The following is a 19,419-nucleotide window of genomic DNA, read 5'->3' as shown; positions in this document are numbered from 1 at the left end:
GCACAATTATAATATTAGGACCAGGATACAGCTGTTTGTGACTAAGCCCATGCTCTGTGAGTAAGTGCTATCCGAGCATTCCACATCACCAGACATCTGTTTCCTGTTTTCTTTCTTCCATTTATCATTCTATCCCAATTTCCTAACACCTGTAGGCCACCTAAGACAGCCACAATTAAGCAACTCTGGTGTTTGCCTGTCTCCTTTGCCATCTTTAACTATTGCTCAGGGTAGATTAGTCATTCTACTTGGACAGAGAGGAAGAGGGGAATCTAAAGGCCCTCAAAAGTATTCTGAGACTAGAAGGCTATTGCCCATGTATCTACCTTTATGTGACTAACTGCCTCCCTCATTTCCGATTAAGAACTTTCCTGTTGAGGCCATACGAGCCTTGGCTCCAGAAGAACAATTGTGAACTGAATCACAGAAGAAAAATCTCCATCAGCACAAATAAGTCGAGGCAGTAACTTACCTAGAACAATACCCACCCGCACTCCAGCATACAAATAATGGTATTTCAGGTTTGTTTCCATACTTCACAGCCCAGATATAGAAAAGGATGCGTTTAAATTTATACAAGTTCATTTCTATGCAAAGAGGTCAGGGTCAAAGTTTTCCTCAGTCCAAGGCAACATCTTTATGATCATGATATATCAAAGCTTAAAGAGACTTTAAAGGTCACTTTATAAAACTCTTACATTATACGAATATTAAGTGCTTCTGCATTGTATACAGGTAAGAAAGGTGAAGTGACTTGTGTGATGGATCCTATTTCAAAGGGCTTAAAATTAAGGCTGCAAAGTTTAAATACCTTAATGTAAAATACTTGGAAAAAATGTCCTTGAAATACATCAGATGTAATAAGCAAGTTCAGTACAGTGTAGTGCAAGTCTATCCTTTTGATTAGAAAATAAAGACCAACGGTGGCTGAGTTATCTCTAGGAAATGGGTCAGGCAACAGTACGAGAATATGGACTTTTACTTTTTATATTTCAGTATCATGTAACTTTAAACCAAGCATGAACTACTTAACAAGTTTTTTTTCCCAGCAGTGATTTTTAAAAAAACAAATTCTACTCTGGACTCTTAAATGATGCAATGTTTTGTCATCACTCTCCTTCAAAAACAGTTTGCTTACCAAGACTGAATTAAGCAACATATTGACTTTTATAACTTACTGAATCCAGCATTCCGGAATGGTGGATATATTAAACATAGAATTGAAGAATTGAGCACTTTTTCTGATGTTTGTCTAAGTCAATTAACCTCCGTGTTGAAGTTAGGTTGATACCACAATAGGTGTCAATTCCCCTGCTGGTTATCCAACATAACCACTGTTATTCACCCATCATAATAGAATTTTTAAGCTAGGAATATAAGCTTCCAGAGGCTTCAGGTTCCCTTGCAGAAGGACTATATCCAGGTTCTGACCATGGGATTTAAGCATAAGTTTTTTGTGTGGCAGCTTCTAGGAATCTCAGGAAAAGTTGGCTCCTTGTTGATACCTATTTGGAATATGAAGATACACATCTCCTTGTGAGGATAGGTGAACTAAACAGGGAGAAACCTTTGTGGAGCAGAGCCAGCAATCAGCCCTGAACTGATCTCCACATTTCATTAGTTAGAAAAAAATAAACTTTATCTCATTCAAGCACTGTGATTTAGGGTTCCTAAAACCTCCAATTCTGTCACTTGGGGTCTCTGAAAAAACAAAACAAAACATGTTTTTCAATTTTTGTACGTCCTTTGAAATTCATAGGTGGCTCTCATAGATGGCCCTAATATTGATTCTTGTAAGTTCTGGGTATTAAGGAATGGTTTAATAATAAGCCAAACTATATAATCCGGAATAAAAAGTGAAATATACTCTTGGTACATAAATTACTTTATAAACTGAATCTAAGGTCAACAGTATATCAGGTGAATAAGTTAACAAAACAAAATATTACAACATTTAGATTTTTAAATTTTTTATTTTAAGAAAATACAGAGCCAAGAATCACTTAATTTCTACTGTGGAAAAATTACCATGATTTATGTAAGATTTAATTGCATCAAGATACATTGTACTTTCTTATGGTTTAGATACAATATATCTTTGAAAAGCTAAATAAGCTAATTGACTGCTGAATCTTTTACATTAATTTCACATTACCAATTGTTTTCATGGCTTATATACTTGCTGAACAATTTTCTCAACATCATTTAAAATGAAAAACAGCTATCGCCAACATCTATGAAATAAGTAAATGTATGTATATTAATTAGAATCAGAAAACTTATTTTCTTCAAGAATGGCTAAATCATTCATTGTCTATGCATTGCAGTTGAAATAAATTCATTTGGAATTTTTGTTTCAATTTTGCTAGCAAATATGGTACTGCTTAGAAACCATTCTCCAGTCTTAAACCTTAAACTCACATCCCACATCATAATCACCTTTAGTTGAAGGCTATCGTCTTACATTGGGTAGCAGAGCTTCCTTGAGGCTACTGATGAAGAAGGAGGCATCAATTCACTGGCAACTGCTCTAACTCTGACTGAGCAGCAGGCCTACAACAAATCAGTTTCATTCCATTTGCACATTCATTCTGATTTGCAACAACCAGACAAAACCTGGATGAAAAGATCATGAGAACATCAACTAGAAATATTCTAAAAGTTATAATCTTCTTTTGGCAGATCACCAAGGAGTTTGTGTCTTTGAGACAGAACCCAGTTTCAGTACCTCTATGCAGTCTTTGCTTATTGCACTTTTAATTTTAAAGAGAGAGGGTGGGAGGAGGGGGAGAATGAAAGGTGGAGAGAGATAAGTACACAGAAGACATCAAAAAAAAAAAAATCTGGAGAATTACAAATTAAGAAAATGCAATGAGAAATACTATGTTTCATTCCCTTTTCCAGTACATGTTTACAACTCTGCCTTCTTGGAAAGAATTCATGAGCTATAATACTTGAGGAGATTCTCATCTGTAGGTTTTAGGATTTTTTTATCTGCCATATTCACCACCCATCCAGGAGCGAGACCAAAGAAAATCTGCCTTGGATCCTTTCGAGTACTAAGCATTTTGAAGAGTTCATCCTTAGTGATATCAGGTAAAATATAACCATACTTCTTGGCAAGTTCAAGTCTCGCTTCAGGAAATTTGGCAGGATCTGCCAGGTAACCACGATTCTTTGCATCTGTGTAATACAGGACCAGGGCTTCAGGTGGAAGCATTCGTTTTGGAATGGGTTGTCCCCGCAGAAAGAATGGAACAGGTTTGCACAAAATTTCTAAAAAATATTTTTAAATAAAGATACAAATTATTAGCTCTATACATAATGATCTTAATAATGATTTTAATGTTTAAATACTACCAGTAACAGAACTTAATTTCAAGAACTTTTTTTATTAGTCTTGTGTTAAGTAAGTGAATGGAAACACTTCATTTTCAAAAGTTTGCATCTTCAAGGTTACTCCTGGGTTACCAACAAATAATGAATTTCTTAAATACAGGTAACATTAGATTTAAGCCCCACATTTAAAAACAAAATTAAAACCTCTTTATGACATACTGGTTGAAATATATTAAAAGAAGACGGAGCCCCAGTACCCACACCACTAACGGGAAATCCCAAAACAAAACCAAACTACAAGTCAACGAACCATGAGGACTTTTAAAATCCTCATATGGCAGCCAGGAGGGGACAAAGAGGAAGAGAAGAAAATGACTGCAGAACAAGCTTACCCAGACTTCTCGGATCATAGAAGGCTGTAGTAACAACACCACCATTTTTTTCAATTGCAGCAATGGCTAGTTCTGAAGCCAACTGTACCTCAATATTAACTTTTGCCTTAAAGGTGTCAGCACCCTGTAATATGCCAAAATAAAGTCTGTTAGTAGATAACTAGACTAAAAATACATTAACAATAGCAAGCATCCTTTGTACAGTGTTTTCTCCTCCAAAGTGCCTATGATGTAACAGACATTCCTACTTTAAATACCTCTACTTAGAGCTCCTAGCAAACAACATCAAAATTCTTTTACATTTTAGACCACCTTGTTTTACCGATTTTCATTTCCTATAAGCAGGGATGACTATATTTTCATTTGATGTATTTAGTAGATATGAACATAACTATACGTTTCTAGTACTTGATTAATTATAGTACTCAGAACTCTGACAGAATTATTGCTAAATCAACGTCATAAATGGGGACACTGAGCTCAGGTTAAGTAACATGCCCAAGATCACAAAGCCAGGGCTCTAACAGTCACAAGTGTCTGTTCTTAACCATATGATGCTATGTGATCTAGATAAACACTTAACCTCTTTATCCCTAAGTAAAAAAGAGGCCAAGAGATTGTTAAAGAGGGGCACGAGTGGGCTGGAACCAGTAAAAGAAAAAAGATATGACAATAATATCTGAGCTTTGGAGGAGTCAGCCCTTTCTAGGTAAAAAAGCAGAAGAGGACAACAGAAATTCACTTTGCATTCACTACTGATTTTATTATAGCCCCTAAACTGACAACCACCCCCACCCCCGCCAAAAAAATAAATAATAAGTCTACCCTTTCCCTAGAATGGTCAACACTAAAAAGTGTGGTATTAAACTTTAAAGTTCTGTTTTTGGTTACTTGAGTTAGGATGTGCTATATTTTACTCTAACGTCAAAAAATAAAAAGATGGTAGTATTATCATTCTTTTTGGAGTGACAGAAATTTCTTGCTATTTTGGTGTGGTAGAAATAAGGTGGTTCCAAACCAAATTTTTAAGTATTTAAAAATATTCCATCAATTCCAACACACATTTTCTCGTGTTTTTTTAATCTATGATTATGATCTTCATTTGCATAATCAATGGCACATTTGACTCAATACAATAACATCTTACCATATTACTTATGATTTTTAATTACTATTCCACAATTGCTTAACCATGTCCCTAACCTTGGGCATTAAGTTTTCAGTATTTTCAGTATTATATAAAGCATTTTTAGGAATGTCTATCAGTAAGTTTTTTTTTAATTTTGTTTTCTCTTTAGAAAATATATTCCCAAATTGGTTATTTTGTGCTAAAGGATCAACCACTAATTATTGCAAATCTGAAATCCAGAAAAGGTCAACCAATTTATAAAGTTGTAAATGTGTAGTTGTACTTACTCGACCACTGCCCTGGTGTAGTTTTCAGGATTACTTCTGCTAGTTTAATAGACACACATTTAAAAGCTATTGGGATGAGCAGTTTACTGGCTGATGAGGTCATGAATTTTCCCACGAAATCTACATGTATATTCCCTTACGTACCCTGAGTGGAATACTGAGGCTTAATTGTATATTTGGTATTCTCTTTTAAAATGATTTTCTTTGCAAAGCTTTTATCCATGAGGTTTATTTTTTCAAAGGAATCAAAAGGTTTTTCTATAAACACATGCTTCCCCCTAGTGGAGAAGAAATTACTTACACAGCTATATTGTTGACAAGAAATAGTTGATTAACAATGTACAGTTTATTTGCTTTTGAAACTCCTGGTCAATTTCTATAAACAGAAAACTTCTTTACTACAATTAGAATTGTATTTGATTTATTCATTTCCTCCATAAATATTAAATTACTATCATGAACCAATATTGAAAATACAATAAATCAAAGCAATAAATCAAAACACCTGCTCTCAAAGAACTTACATAATAGTGAAGACGACAGTGAAAAATAAATGCATTACTTGGTAATAAATGTCAGATGTTCATATATTCAAAAAAAATACTTTGGGCAGGGTAAGGGAAACAGACTAGGACTGCAGGGGACAGGGGATGGGTTGGTGTGGGATGTGAGTACTCCTTAAAAAAAGAATGTCAAAAAAGATCTTCCTAATATGATGACATTAAAACAGAGAACCAAAGGAAGTCAGGGAACAAGCTGAATGGATACACAGAGAAGAGTGTTATAGGACCAGGGACCAGAGGCCCCTCAAGGAGAGAATGCCAGCTTTCTAAAACCATAATTGAGTGTAACACAATCACCACTACATAATAGTTACGGCAACTGAAAAGGGATAAAAATAAAGAAGGCAAGTGTTGATTATATGGAAATCAGAAATAGCCTTCTCTTGTAACTCCAAAAAATCTAACCTGGACTTACCTCCTCTACCAGCTGGACACCATAATCCCTCTTAAGTGGCTGGATGGTCACACCTCTCCCATTGACAAGCTGGGTTAAGTCAATAGGTTGAGTAGGGTCAACTCTACCCAAATCAATAAGATACTGCAGTCTGTTGAGACTCAAAGGCTGATACTGGCGTCTGAAGCTATAAAACAAGAAAGTTAAAGTGAAAAATTCAAACTTATCTTCCTGTAAATTCTCCAAATCAACTCAAAACTTTGTCCTGTGTTTTTCCTCCATCAATTTAGATGGTTTAACAAAATAAATCCCTTCTGAGTACAACATAAACATGTAATATTGCTTGATTTTTGGTATCAGAACAAAACCAGTACTTCCTTTGTTTCACTAAAAATAATTTACCTCTCTAAGCATTTATTTCACTCTTTTAGACAAACAAATTTGTGAAAAGTTTAACCCACTATCTGAATTATGCATTAATTATTGGATGACTACAATGGGCCAGATTTTTATAGATATTAATGCTAAGCCTCTAAACAACTATGAGAGTAAGCATTAGTATCTCTATTTTGTGGGTCTTATTGCCATGTCTGGGCTTTTTTCCCTACTAACACAGTCTAAGTTTCATTACCAAAATAGTTCAGAGAACAGTAGCAAAAGTTGGCTTAAAAGTCCATTTAAATTTTTACCGAGCTATTTTTTAGGTAATTCTCAGTGAAAATTAGTAATTTTTACTTTAAAAAGCAAAGCAGCCTTACCTATGTCCTTCATTAAACCCATATTTGGGGATTCGGATGTAAAATGGGGTCTGGCCTCCCTCGAAGCCCAGTCGGGGCCGTGTTCCTCTCTGCCGTTCTCCTTTATGGCCTCTGCCACATTTTCTACCTCTTCTGCGACCTCTTGGTCGTCTTTCCTACAAAGAAAGAGTTTTATGATCTACAGATGCATTTTTTAAAACTGTATTTTCCCTTTTTACTGTATATTTTTTGTTATGCCACTCATTCATCCAACCAACCAGTACTAGCTAGTACAACTATGTGCCAAACATGGTTCTAGCTGCTCTAACGTCTACACACACTAAATCAGTATCTTTGCCACTGAAGATGTAGCTCATTCTTGTAATCGAAGTCCAGGTTGTATTTCAAAGGCAAAGATCCAAAGATGGGATGGGCATAAAGATTCTATGACAGGCTAGATTGAAAAAATACTAGAATTAAACATGTACAACAAAAAATGAAACATGATATTCAAAATAATTTATGTTGTAATTAATTGTAAATATATAATTGTTACCTAAATATTATTTTATTTAAAGATTAATTTAAATTATTTTTCTTAATTTACTTCGTGACTTCATGAAAACGAATTGATTTTTCAAATGACAGTATGTCAATCAACTAACAGCTTTTCTAGCTGTAGTCGATGACTTTCTGAAGACATCTAACGTAATAACTCAATCCAAATCTTTCCCATCAGGACACTTATTAGACAAGCGCTTCATTTTAAACCCAATTTTGAATGAGACAATCACCTAGTAGTTTCTGCAACTTCGCTCCCCCACCCCAATTAACATAACTACACTTTTAAATTTAAACCTTATTAAGAATCAGGACCACGTAAGATTTTCCTCTGTGCAATTCAGGAGAACGAGAACTCGGCAACCTTACGTTCATCTCAACACCCATGGGGAAAGGAGTCCTCAAATACAATCTGCAGGGACAAGCGGCTCTCATAGCGGCCCTCCCGCCCCCCGCGCTTCCTCGCACAGCGACCAACCATTTACCAGTTTTCTGGAGCCTGGATTCGGCTTTAGGTTGGCCAGACTCACACGGGGTAGGGCCCGGAGCAGGTCCAGAGCCCCAGCCCCACCGCCGTGCACAGGACCAGCCATGACGCAGCCGGCAGAGAACCTCCACCTGCGCCCTTAGCCACCAGGAAGCCCACGTGGTCTCGTAATGCTGCTACTTTACGGCCGCAGACCCGCCCCTGTCGTACTGCAGCTTCCGCTGAGCCCTCTGCCCCGGAGCGCTCAGAGAGCCTGGAGTCCAGCAGCGGTTTGGGAGAGGGTTCATGTTTGTGTTGCTCTGCTCCATTTTTTTTTTTTCAGTTCTTTGGACATGTGATCATATTTTGCGAGTTCATGCCTTGACATTGGGTTCTTAACGTGCAATGTTCTCCTCTGGCATGCACTTTAAACGCTGTGCGTTAGAGAATCTTTGAGTTGATATTTGGCCTAGTAGTCCTTGCCAAGGCAGGGTTTTCTCAGCCCGACATGGAGCCCGGAATAAAATAACGTGAGCGCTTAATTATTAAGTTTGAGCTTGGCTAATTACACGCGGTAAGATAAAGTAATACTCAATAGGTGCGACTAGGTACGGACAAAAATTGTATTAATATAACAGCTGAAAAAATAATACGCAGGGTCCAGCTATTAAAATGCCTGGTACCAACCTGTGAATAAGATTCAAACTATTTCGAACAATGCGTTCTCATCCCTGTGCATCTAAATTGCCTTGACTGAGTCACTGAGATACTAACTTCACTACTAGTTGACAGAAGCCATACTGAGCGCTCGATAAGTGTCCGACGCTGTGTCGTTAGTCTTATTTGACCATTCGTAGAGGCAGATGTTACTACTTTTTACGGATCAAGACAGTAAATCTTGGCAAAGTCGGGTAGCTTGTCTAAAGTCTCGCAACAAGCGGCAGAGCCAGGATTCAAATTTGCACTGCCTCCTATTATAAAAGTATTTTTTACAATATAAATATTGAATATCTGCGATACAAAATACCTAATACTTTTACTCGATATCAGCTTCCCTGTTTTTGTTTTAAGTGAATGTAATATAGAACACGTCTTCTTTTTTCTTTCTTTTTATTGTTCTTTTTATATTTCAGTGTCTTCCTGGGGAGTTCTTGCCGATTCCTGTTAACATCACAAATAGTGAAAGTGAGAAACACATTTTGGGATGGCAGCTACCTGTATCTTTAGCTAAACCTTTTTGAAGTTATTTTAAATCAAGTATAAAATAACCGCAGAAAGAGAGAGTTGTACTAATTCTATTTCAGCAATATTTACGAGCAAGACATTGAACTTGTTACTGAAAAACATACATGGATGAAATCAAACAGTACCTTTACTCCCAAGTTGTTTGAAACCTAATATGGCAGACTTTCCAAACTGGAATTTTTAAAAAAAATTTTTTTAAATGTAGACCTCTTGTAGACCTAATAGCACAAATACAAGAAAAGTACGAATACACAAATTCTATAAAACAATATGAAAATAAAGTCTAGGCGATTTAGAAGTACATAAGAAAATATAGGGAGAAAATGGAAACTAGTTTCTGCCTTTCAGGGTTTTCAGTTCAATATATTTCATCATTTTGTTAGAAATTTCATATATCTGAGAAGAAAATTGCAAAATACATTGCAAAATGTGACCTACTCTACATTTTTTTTTCACTACTGAGACAGTTGTTTGCAGTAAGTCACTTCTGGGTGAGTGTTAGTTAATACCAATAATGCATTGGGGAAAAATTTTGTTGAATAAATGAAATACAGGAAATATAAAACAATATGTGCTCTTCTTGGAAGTGGATGCTCTGTTGTGTAGGTTTTGTAATGTTATTGGTTGGACATCAGTTAATGATTATGGAAGTAATAGTTGTAGTTAAATTTATCCCATATCCAACATGTTGATTAAGCATATAAAATTCATAATAATTTGATGAGTTTCATTTGTGTTGTAAGAATGTATATTAAGGGTATGTGGCAAATAAGTCAATCCTTAAGCCTGTAGAAGTTTTACATCATCATCAGCATTGCACATTAATATTTATTAAGCACCCCCCAAACTGGGGGTGTTGTGCTAAACCCTGTTTAAATAAGTTAAAGAGACCTTATAATAAGAAAACAGCTCAATAACTAGTTAAGTTCTAGTAATATTCATCCTGATTCCAGCCCCAGTTAATAGTGACTACTGAATCGTTCCGTGAAAAGAATGAAATGAACAATGTGAAGGTGGTATAATTTAAAGTCCCTTCAGAAGGCCTCTTTCTCCCACATTCCCAAATAATTTTCCCCCACCTATTCCAGTGCCTGACAGTCTGTCTACATAGATTCATTCCTTTAAGCTCACTATTTTAAAAAGATTCTCAAGGTGGGTAGAGAATGAGAGTGGGGTGAAAATCAAAGGGGATAAATTCATCAAACAAGGTGCTTTGTACAACCATAATGGTAATGCACTGTGAAATGAAAAGTCTGATCAACTTAACCCTCTGTTTCTGAGATTTAAAAAAAACAAGACAAAACAAAAAAAGGCACATAAAACTCTCCCATTTCATCTTTCTAAGTGAGATCACACATTTGGCAGGGATGGGAACAGGAGGAGGAAAGGAATTTCAATTATTAGATTATTACTAAATTTTACTATGAACAAAGAACAAGATGTATTAATAATGAGAGCTAATTCTCCCATGTTTATGAATTTTAGAATTATTTAATATATTTAAAATCTTATTGGGATGTTAAAAAGTAATTTTTATTTAAGTATAAATTATTGGGATTTTAATTGAGAATACATTGTTAGTAAATTAATTCTAAGGAAATTGATAACCTTATAATATTGCATCTTCCTATCCAGTTATTTTTCTTTTCTCTACTTCATATTTTTCCTGATATAGGTCTGGTACATTCTTGTTAAGTTTTGCCAAAATATATATTTTAAAACTTCTATTGTGAATATTTTTTTCTTTCATTAGATATTCTAACCATAAATGATTTGTAGCTAGAAAAAAACATTCATTTTTTATATATCGATTTAGTAATTGGCTATATTTCTGAATTTTCTTGTTAGTAATTTAAAAATAGCTTTCATTAAATTTTCCCTTTGTATAATCCTCATTGACATTAATGATAATTTGTATTTTTTCAATTATTTGTTTTATTTCCTTACCCGAGGAAGAAAGAGATCAAAGAGAGTTGACCCTTGGAACAACACAAAGGTTAGGGGCACCCACCCCACTGCAGTCAAAAATTCATGTTAGTGGAGGATTGGAGGAAACATGATAGAGTGATAGATGTCCCCAGATCTCTCCCCTTGAAACAACAATAAGCTGAACATCTAAAACTGAACCAAAAAACCACTTAAACTGCACACCAGCACGTCTGAGCGTGAGATCTGCGCATGACAGCTATCACAGGTTAGAACCCTGGATGTTGGGCGGTGGACTGGGAGAAATAGAGAAGCTGCCTCTCGCAGCTGGTAGAGCTCCCTATAGCGGGAGGTTGAGGGGAGAAGATGCGGTGACTTCCCTGAAGAGCCCTGCCTGGGAGAGTTTGTGAGTTCCACGCAGCCAGCGGCAAGGCCCAGTCATCAGGGCAGAAAGCAGAGAAGTGCATGGCAGAGAAACAACAGTTGATTTTTACTGGCTGTGATTGCAAAACCGAGACTGAGCCGTAGCCCCCAACCCCCAAGAAGAGGGTCCTTCCCCCCATACCCTCCAACCAATCACCACGGAGCCCCAGGGGAATCAGAGCAAATGCTACCAAAAGTGATCATAACACTGACGGGGACTGAAACTGAAAGTAGCAAGCGTGATTAACTATCTATAAGAAAATAAGGCATTATATAAAGGCATTATTAAGGCTTTATATAAAGCAGGGATCCAAGAGACGCCACCTACTAGAAACCAAGAGATGCCACCTACTAGAAACCAAAAGAAAAGTGTCTTCTTTGCAGCAGACTAAAGAGGGAACTTTATATAATAAATCTTTCTGGAAAAAGAGCAGAATACATTTCCATTAATGCCCAGGCAGAGAAATAGTCCATTAAACACAATGAACAACCAAGGTGACAAGGCATTACAGAAAGAAAAAAAAAAATCTCCAGAAAATGAGCTTACAGACATAGAAATATGCAACTTAAATGACAGAGAATTCAGGATGGTACTTCTGAAAAAGCTCAGTGATTTCCAAAACGAGTCATATCAACACTTTAGGAATTGAAAAAAACAAAAAAACCCAAAAACTAGATGAGCAGAGCGAGGAGATTGAAACCCTCAAAAAGAACCAAATAGAACTTCTGGAGATAAACACACACACACACACACACACACACACACACACACTCTGCAAGAGTTGAAAAATGAAATAGCAAGCTTGGGAAATAGAGTCAAACAAATGGAGGAAAGGATCATTGATATCAAACACAGAAATCTAGAAATCAATCAGAAGGAAGAAGAGAGAAACCGAAGAATGAAAAATAGTTAAAGAGAAATTCAAGAACTAGCCGATACCATCAGGAGAGGAAACATAAAAATAATGGGCATTATCGAAGGTGAGGGAAAAAAAGGAAGCAGAAACTAGAAAGGGTATTCAGGCAAATAGTTGACGAGAATTTCCCAAATCTAAGGAATGAGCTGGAGCTTGGAATTCAAGAAGTCAACAGAACACACAATTACCTCAACCCAAAAGGCCTTCACCAAGACACATTGTATTAAAGTTATCAAAAATCAACGACAAAGACAAAATTCTCAGGGCAGCCAGGGAGAAGAAAATGGTAACTTGTAAAGGAAAACCCATTAGATTATCCTTGGACTTCTAGTGCAGACTTTTCAAGCCAGAAAGGAATGGAATCAAATATTTAAACTATTAAGTGAAAGGAACTATAAGCCTAGAATAATGTATCCAGCTAAGCTCTCCACTATGAGGCCTGCACTGCAGGAAATACAGAAAGAGGTCAGCTCACCTAAAACAAAATGACACACACAAAAGAAAACATAATTATGAGTAAAGTGACTATCAGGCAAATAGAAGCAGAAGAGTGCAACCCTTACTAAGAACAAAGCATTTTAAGCTTAAATAATAAGAGAATTGTTATAGCAAGATAGTAATGAACGTTCAGCATAGGGACAAATTGAGACAACAATGACTGAAAAGGGGAGGATTCAAAGATCCAAATTTGCAAAGGGGAATGGAGATAAGGCACATGCAGAAGAAAATTGATGACTCTGTGTGTGTGTGTGTGTGTGTGTGTGTGTGTATAACTATCCTTTACATGTTTGTAATGATAACCACACACATCGAAGACTCAGAACTCAGTATATAACATAAAACAAGAAGAACCAGAGGGAAAGCACACAAAAGCCAACCAAAATAAAGAAAGTAGAAACACAAGGATAAGGAAGCAATGGAAACAGTGAGCAAAAGATAAAATGGCTATAAGAAGACATTATATTTCAATAGTCACCCTAAATATAAATAGACTGAACTCACCAATGATAAGGCGCAGAGTGCAGAATAGATAAAAAAACAAAACCTAACCATATGCTGCCTCCAGGAGACACATCTCAGCTCCAAAGACAAATACAGATGCAAAGTGAAAGGGTGGAGAATGATATTGCAAGCAAATGGCATTCAGAGAAAAGCGGGTGTAGCGGTACTAATATCAGATGAATAGACTTCAAAATAAAAAAGATAAAGAAAGATACTGAGGGACATCATAATGATAAGGGATTTATGCACCAAGAAGACATGACACTTTTTAATATCTATGCTCCCAATCAGGAAGCCCCAAAATATATAAAGCAATTACTAACAGAACTAAAGGAAGAAACAGACCAAAACAGTGTCATAGTAGGGGACCTAATTACCGCACTGTTGGATATGAACAGATCATCCAAACAGAAAATCAATAAGTAAATAACATTCTTAAATGACACATTAGACCAACTGGACATAATTGACATTTATAGAGCCTTCCATCCCAAATCAGTTGCTTATACATTCTTTTCTAGTGCACATGGAACATTCTCAAGAATTGATCACATACTGGGACACAGAAATACCCTCAACAAATATCAGAGGGTTGAAATCATACCAACCATATTCTCTGATCATAATGCTCTGAAACTAGAGATCAACTGTAATAAGGAATTAGGAAGAACCACAAATATATGGAGATTAAACAACATGCTATTGAAGAATAACTGGATCAGAGAAGAAATAAAAAAGAGATCAAAGATACATAGAAACAAATGATAATGATAGCACAACATATCAAAACTTTTGAGACACAGCAGAAGTTGTCATAAGAGGAAAGTTCATATCATTACATACCTATCTCCAAAAACAAGAAGGAACCCAAATAAACAACCTAAGGCTTCATCTTTAAAAACTAGCGGGTCTACGGCCATACCACCCTGAACACGCCTGATCCCGTCTGATCTTGGAAGCTAAGCCGGGTCGGGCCTGGTTAGTACTTGGAAGGGAGACCACCTACGAAGACCAGGTGCTGTAGTCTTAAAAAAAAGAAAAAGAAAAACCAATAAACTAGAAAAGGAAGAACAAATGAAGCCCAAAGTCAGCAGAAGGAAAGAAATAATATTAAGAGCAGAAATAAATGAACTTGAAAACAAAAAATAACAATAGAAAAAAAATAAATGCAACAAAGAGCTGGTTCTTTGAAAAGGTTAATAAAATTGACAAATCCCTGGCTAGACTTACTGAAAAAAAAAGAGAAAGGACACAAACAAAATCAGGGATGAACGAGGGGAAATTATGACTGACATTGCAGAAGTACAAAGGATCGTAAAATAATACTATGAAAAAGTGGATAACACCAAATTTAACAACCTAGAAGAAATGGAACAGTACTTAGAAAAATACAATTTTCCTAGACTGAATCGAGAACTGGAAAATCTAAATAGATCGATCAGCAGTATGGAAATTGAAACAGTCATCAAAAACTACCAAAAAGTAAAAGTCCAAGACCAGATGTCTTCACTAGTGAATTCTACCAAACATTCAAAGATTTAATACCTATTCTCCTCTAACTCTTCTAAAAAATTGAAGAGGAGGCAATACTTCCCAATTCATTTTATGAAGCCAATATTACTCTGATACTGAAAGCTGGTAAAGATAACACAAAAAAAGAAAACTACAGACCATTATGTCTCATGAACACAGAAGCAAAAATCCTAAATAAGATGCTAGTGAACTGAATACAGCAACATATTAAAAAGAGTATACACCACAATCAAGTGGGCTTCATCCCAGGGGCACAGGTATGGTTCAACATATGCAAATCAATTAATGTGACACATCACATAAATTAAAAAATAAGAATCGTACCATCATATCAATAGATGAAGAAAAGCCTTCGACATAATACAGCATCCATTTAAGATCAAAACATTTAACAAAATCAGTATAGAAGGAAGGTACCTTAATGTCATAAAGGCCATCTATGACAAACCCTCAGCAATATTATACTTAATGGTGAAAAACAAACAACCTTACCTCTAAGATCAGGAACAAGGCAAGGCTGTCCAATATCGCCACTTATTCACCATAACATTGGAGGTCCTAATGAGTGCAATCAGGCAAGAGAAAGGTATAAAAAGCATCCAAATAGGAAATGAAGAAGTCAAACTGTCACTATTTGAGTATGACATGATTCTTTATATATAAAACTCTAAAGACTCCACAAGAACACTGCTAGAAACAATAAGCAAATACAATAAAGTCTCTGGATACAAAATCAATGTTCAAACATCCATAGCATTCCTATACTCTAATAATGAAGTGTCAGAAAAAGAAGTAGAAAAAATAATTCCTTTTGCAATTGCAACAAAAAGAATAAAATATCTAGGAATAAATTTAAAACTACAAGAGCCTATTAAAAGAAGTCAAAGAAGATACAAAGAAATGGAAAGATATTCTGTGTTCTTGGATTGGAAGAATCAACACAGTTAAAATGACCAGATTACCTAAAGCATTATACAGATTTAATGCAATCCCCATCAAAATCCTATCGGCATTTTTTAAAGAAATAGAGCAAAAAAATCATCAGATTTGTATGGAAGCACTAAAGACCCCAAATTGCCAAAGCCATCCTGAGAAAAAAGAACAAGACTGGAGGCATCATTCTGCCCCACTTCAAATTATACTACAAAGTGACAGTAATCAAAATGACATGGGATTGGCAGAAAAACAGACACTCGGACCAGTGGAACAGAATTGAGAGTCCAGAAGTAAACCCATATTTTATGGGCAAATAATTTTCGACAAAAGAGCCAAAAACATACAGTGGAGAAAGGAAAGCCTCTTCAATAAAGGATGCTGGGAAAACTGGAAAGCCACCTGCAAAAGAATGAAACTAGACTGTTGTCTATCACCACACACCAAAATTAACTGAAAATGGATTAAGGACCTAAATATAAGACCTGAAACAATAAAATGCATAGAAGAAAACATAGGAACGAAACTCATAGACCTTGAACTTAAAGAGGATTTTATGAATTTGACCTCAAAAGCAAGGGAAGTAAAAGCTAAAAAGAATGAATGGGAATACATCAAACTAAAAAGCTTCTACTCAGCAAAAGAAATCGTCAACAAGGTAAAGAGAGGACCATCCAAATGGGAAAACATATTTGCAAGGAACACCTCTGATAAGGGCCTAATATCCAAAATATACAATGAACTCATACAACTCAATAACAGCAAAGAAACAAACGATCCAATCAAAGAATGGGCAGAGGACCTGAATAGACATTTCTCCCTAGAGGACATATAAATAACCAACAAATACATGAAAAGATACTCAACATTGCTAGCTATTAGGAAAATGCAAATCAAAAGCACAATGAGATCCCATCTGACACTTGTTAGAATAGCTATAAACAAATGCTGGAGAGGATGTAGAGAAAAAGGAGCCCTCATACACTGCTGGTGGGACTGCAAATTGGTACAGCCGCTATGGAAAACAGTATGGAGGTTCCTCGAAAAACTAAGAATTGATCTACTATATGATCCAGCAATCCCTCTACTGGGTATTTATCCCAAAGACTTGAAAACTCATATCCGAAAAGATGTTTGCCCACCGATGTTCATAGCAGCATTATTCGCAGTGGCCAGCACATGGAAGCAACCGAAATGTCCTACTATAGATGATTGACTAAAGAAGCTGTGGTACATATATATTCAATGGAACCTTACTCAGCCATATGAAGAGATTAAATACTGCCATTTGCAACAACATGGATGGATCTCGAGATAATCATGCTAAGCGAAATAAGCCAAACAGAAAAAGGTGAAAATCACTTGATATCACATACGTGCAATATAAACCTAAAAGCAAATGAATAGGACAAGCAGAGACTCAGGGACAGGAACTATAGTGGGGGAGGAGGGGGAGTTAGACGGGATAAAGAGGGTCAAATATAAGGGGGTGGGGGGAGGGTGAAGTGGTAAAGGGGATCGAATATATGGTAGCTGAAGGAAATTAGACTTTGGGTGGTAAACAGAATATACAGATGTCAAGTTATAATATACACCTGAAAATTAAATAATCGTATTAACCAATGTTACCACAATAAACTTAATTTTAAAATTAACTTTGATTCTCCCCCAACATAATTAACAGTCCCTTATCGCTCGGTATCCAAGGGGAATTGGTTCCAGAACACCCATGAATACCCAAATTTCAGGATGCTCAAGTTCCTTTTATAAAATAGCAGAGAACAATGCATACAGTCAGCCATCTGCAACTGCAGATTGCCAAACAGTTTGAAAATGCCGATTTACATCTCTGACTGGTCGAATCCTGGATGCTAAACCCGGAAATACAGGGAGCCAATGCTATATTTTTTGAAAAAAAATCTGAGTATAAACCCACCTAATTCAAATGTATTGTTCAAGGGTCAGCTGTAATTATAACACTGAGGTTGCTCAGAGAACGTAGGACTTCGGTGACACGTGCACACGGAGTAGCATTTGGATTGGGAAAGAGGGGAGGATGATTGAAATACAACCAATTAACTGTCCTACTCCCCACTAATGGAAGTTAATTGATAGAACTGATTGGTGGCTCCTGGAACTCTACATATTACATAATAGAAAAATTCACATACTAGCAATTTGGAACATGTTTATAGTAACAGTTAAAGATACTATTATTTTCCATATTAATTTCACAACTGTCAACTGAAGGTCATTGTTGTTAATTCAACACCAACAGGAATCCCCAATTTGGGGTGTGGTGAGGGGAGGGAGACTATTCAGTGCAAATGGCTTGTGAAACAGCACAGTTGTGGAACAGCTGTGACGTAGGTTGGCTGTGGAGCAAAACCACTTTGAGACAGCTCAGTAATGACACAGCTCAGTTATGATACATCACAGCTGTAGAACAGCACAGCTCTGAGATGGACCTGGTGTCAGGCCCCAGTGTTACAGCTCTGATATTTGGTGCTCTGGTGTAATGGTGAGACAGCTTCACTCTGGTGTTGCAGCTCAGCCAATAATGTAGCTCCATCTGTGGTAACCCAGCCCTTGATGGAAACTGAATGTACCCTCCACCCAAAGGTAAAGCTGGCTTATATAGGAAAGAGTTCCTGTACCTACTCCTGATTAGCTGTTCCAAATTCTCAGTTTGATTGGTCCAATTAAGTGGGGCAGTCTCAGTGTTATTGGTTGAATACGCTTCCAGGAACTCATTTATATTGGTTGGCTCAGCCACTATAAAGCAACACAATGTTTGCAGGCAGTTCAGAGCCGGGGGCAGGCAGCTTAGTGCAGGCTACTTCCTGAAGCCTGGCTTAGGTGAGAGGCCCGTTTAGCAATGGCAGCGAGGCTCTTTATAAATTTGAGCCCAGTTAGCCACCAGGAGCCCTTCTTAACAGGTACATTCATTTTCAGCATCAACTCAACCAAATACTTAAAAACCTGATTTAAATGTACATTTGTATGTGAAATGGGAGTCTCATTACTATTTTCAATAAAGTAGCATCAATTCAACATTTTTGAGAGCCCACAGAATTCTCAGGACTCAAATCCAGGGAAAGTGATTAAAGAAAATTATAAAAGACCCCCCAAAATTTCAGCATTCTGGTTATCATATGCCTTAGAGTTTTTTTTTTTTTTAAGTCATGTTCACCAGCTCCCTTCTCTATCTTACCGTACTCTGTAAGGATTGTATATATCCTTTAAGTGTCTCCAGTGATTGTAAACATCTTAAGGTCTGAGCATTTTGACTTTAAGTGTTTATATTTCTTGTGCCCTCCCAGATCCTACCATGTATTGGATATGCATTGAGCCACTCCTGTAGAAAAGGGATGGCTAGTCTGGAGCTTAAATCTGCACTGACAATATCCACTAAATAAGAAGTTGTGGATTCTCGGTGACAAATGAATGTTTCTCTTTCCAGCTTAAGTTTAAAATGGAAGAGCAGTCGACCCCCAAACTACACACTGGTGTAGCCTCAAGTGGAAATACAGCAAAACCTCTACTGCCCTCTCCCAGTCCAGTCCTTCCTT

At 36.6% G+C, this 19,419-nt stretch overlaps 1 protein-coding gene and 1 non-coding gene across 2 annotated transcripts; one reads left to right on the top strand and one right to left on the bottom strand.

Moving 5' to 3' along the window:
- Nucleotides 1-1,953: 1,953 nt before the first annotated feature.
- On the bottom strand, nucleotides 1,954-8,054 carry MRPL15 (mitochondrial ribosomal protein L15). The gene is made up of 5 exons (XM_011359162.2): nucleotides 7,888-8,054; nucleotides 6,863-7,017; nucleotides 6,126-6,291; nucleotides 3,732-3,855; nucleotides 1,954-3,276 (listed from the first exon to the last, which is right to left on the bottom strand). The coding sequence occupies exons 1-5, from the start codon at nucleotides 7,993-7,995 to the stop codon at nucleotides 2,939-2,941; spliced, it is 891 nt and encodes a 296-aa protein (XP_011357464.1). The 5' UTR covers nucleotides 7,996-8,054; the 3' UTR covers nucleotides 1,954-2,938.
- Nucleotides 8,055-14,289: 6,235 nt separating this feature from the next.
- On the top strand, nucleotides 14,290-14,408 carry LOC111739012. The gene has a single exon (XR_002780056.1). It is a non-coding gene; the product is annotated as a 5S ribosomal RNA (ribosomal RNA).
- The last annotated feature ends 5,011 nt before the right edge of the window (nucleotides 14,409-19,419 follow it).

The sequence above is a fragment of the Pteropus vampyrus genome, unplaced genomic scaffold, assembly GCF_000151845.1.
Source record: "Pteropus vampyrus isolate Shadow unplaced genomic scaffold, Pvam_2.0 Scaffold45, whole genome shotgun sequence".
Classification (NCBI taxonomy): Eukaryota; Metazoa; Chordata; class Mammalia; order Chiroptera; family Pteropodidae; genus Pteropus; species Pteropus vampyrus.
Note: the sequence above shows the minus strand (reverse complement) of the source record. Positions and strands in the feature narration are given on the sequence as shown.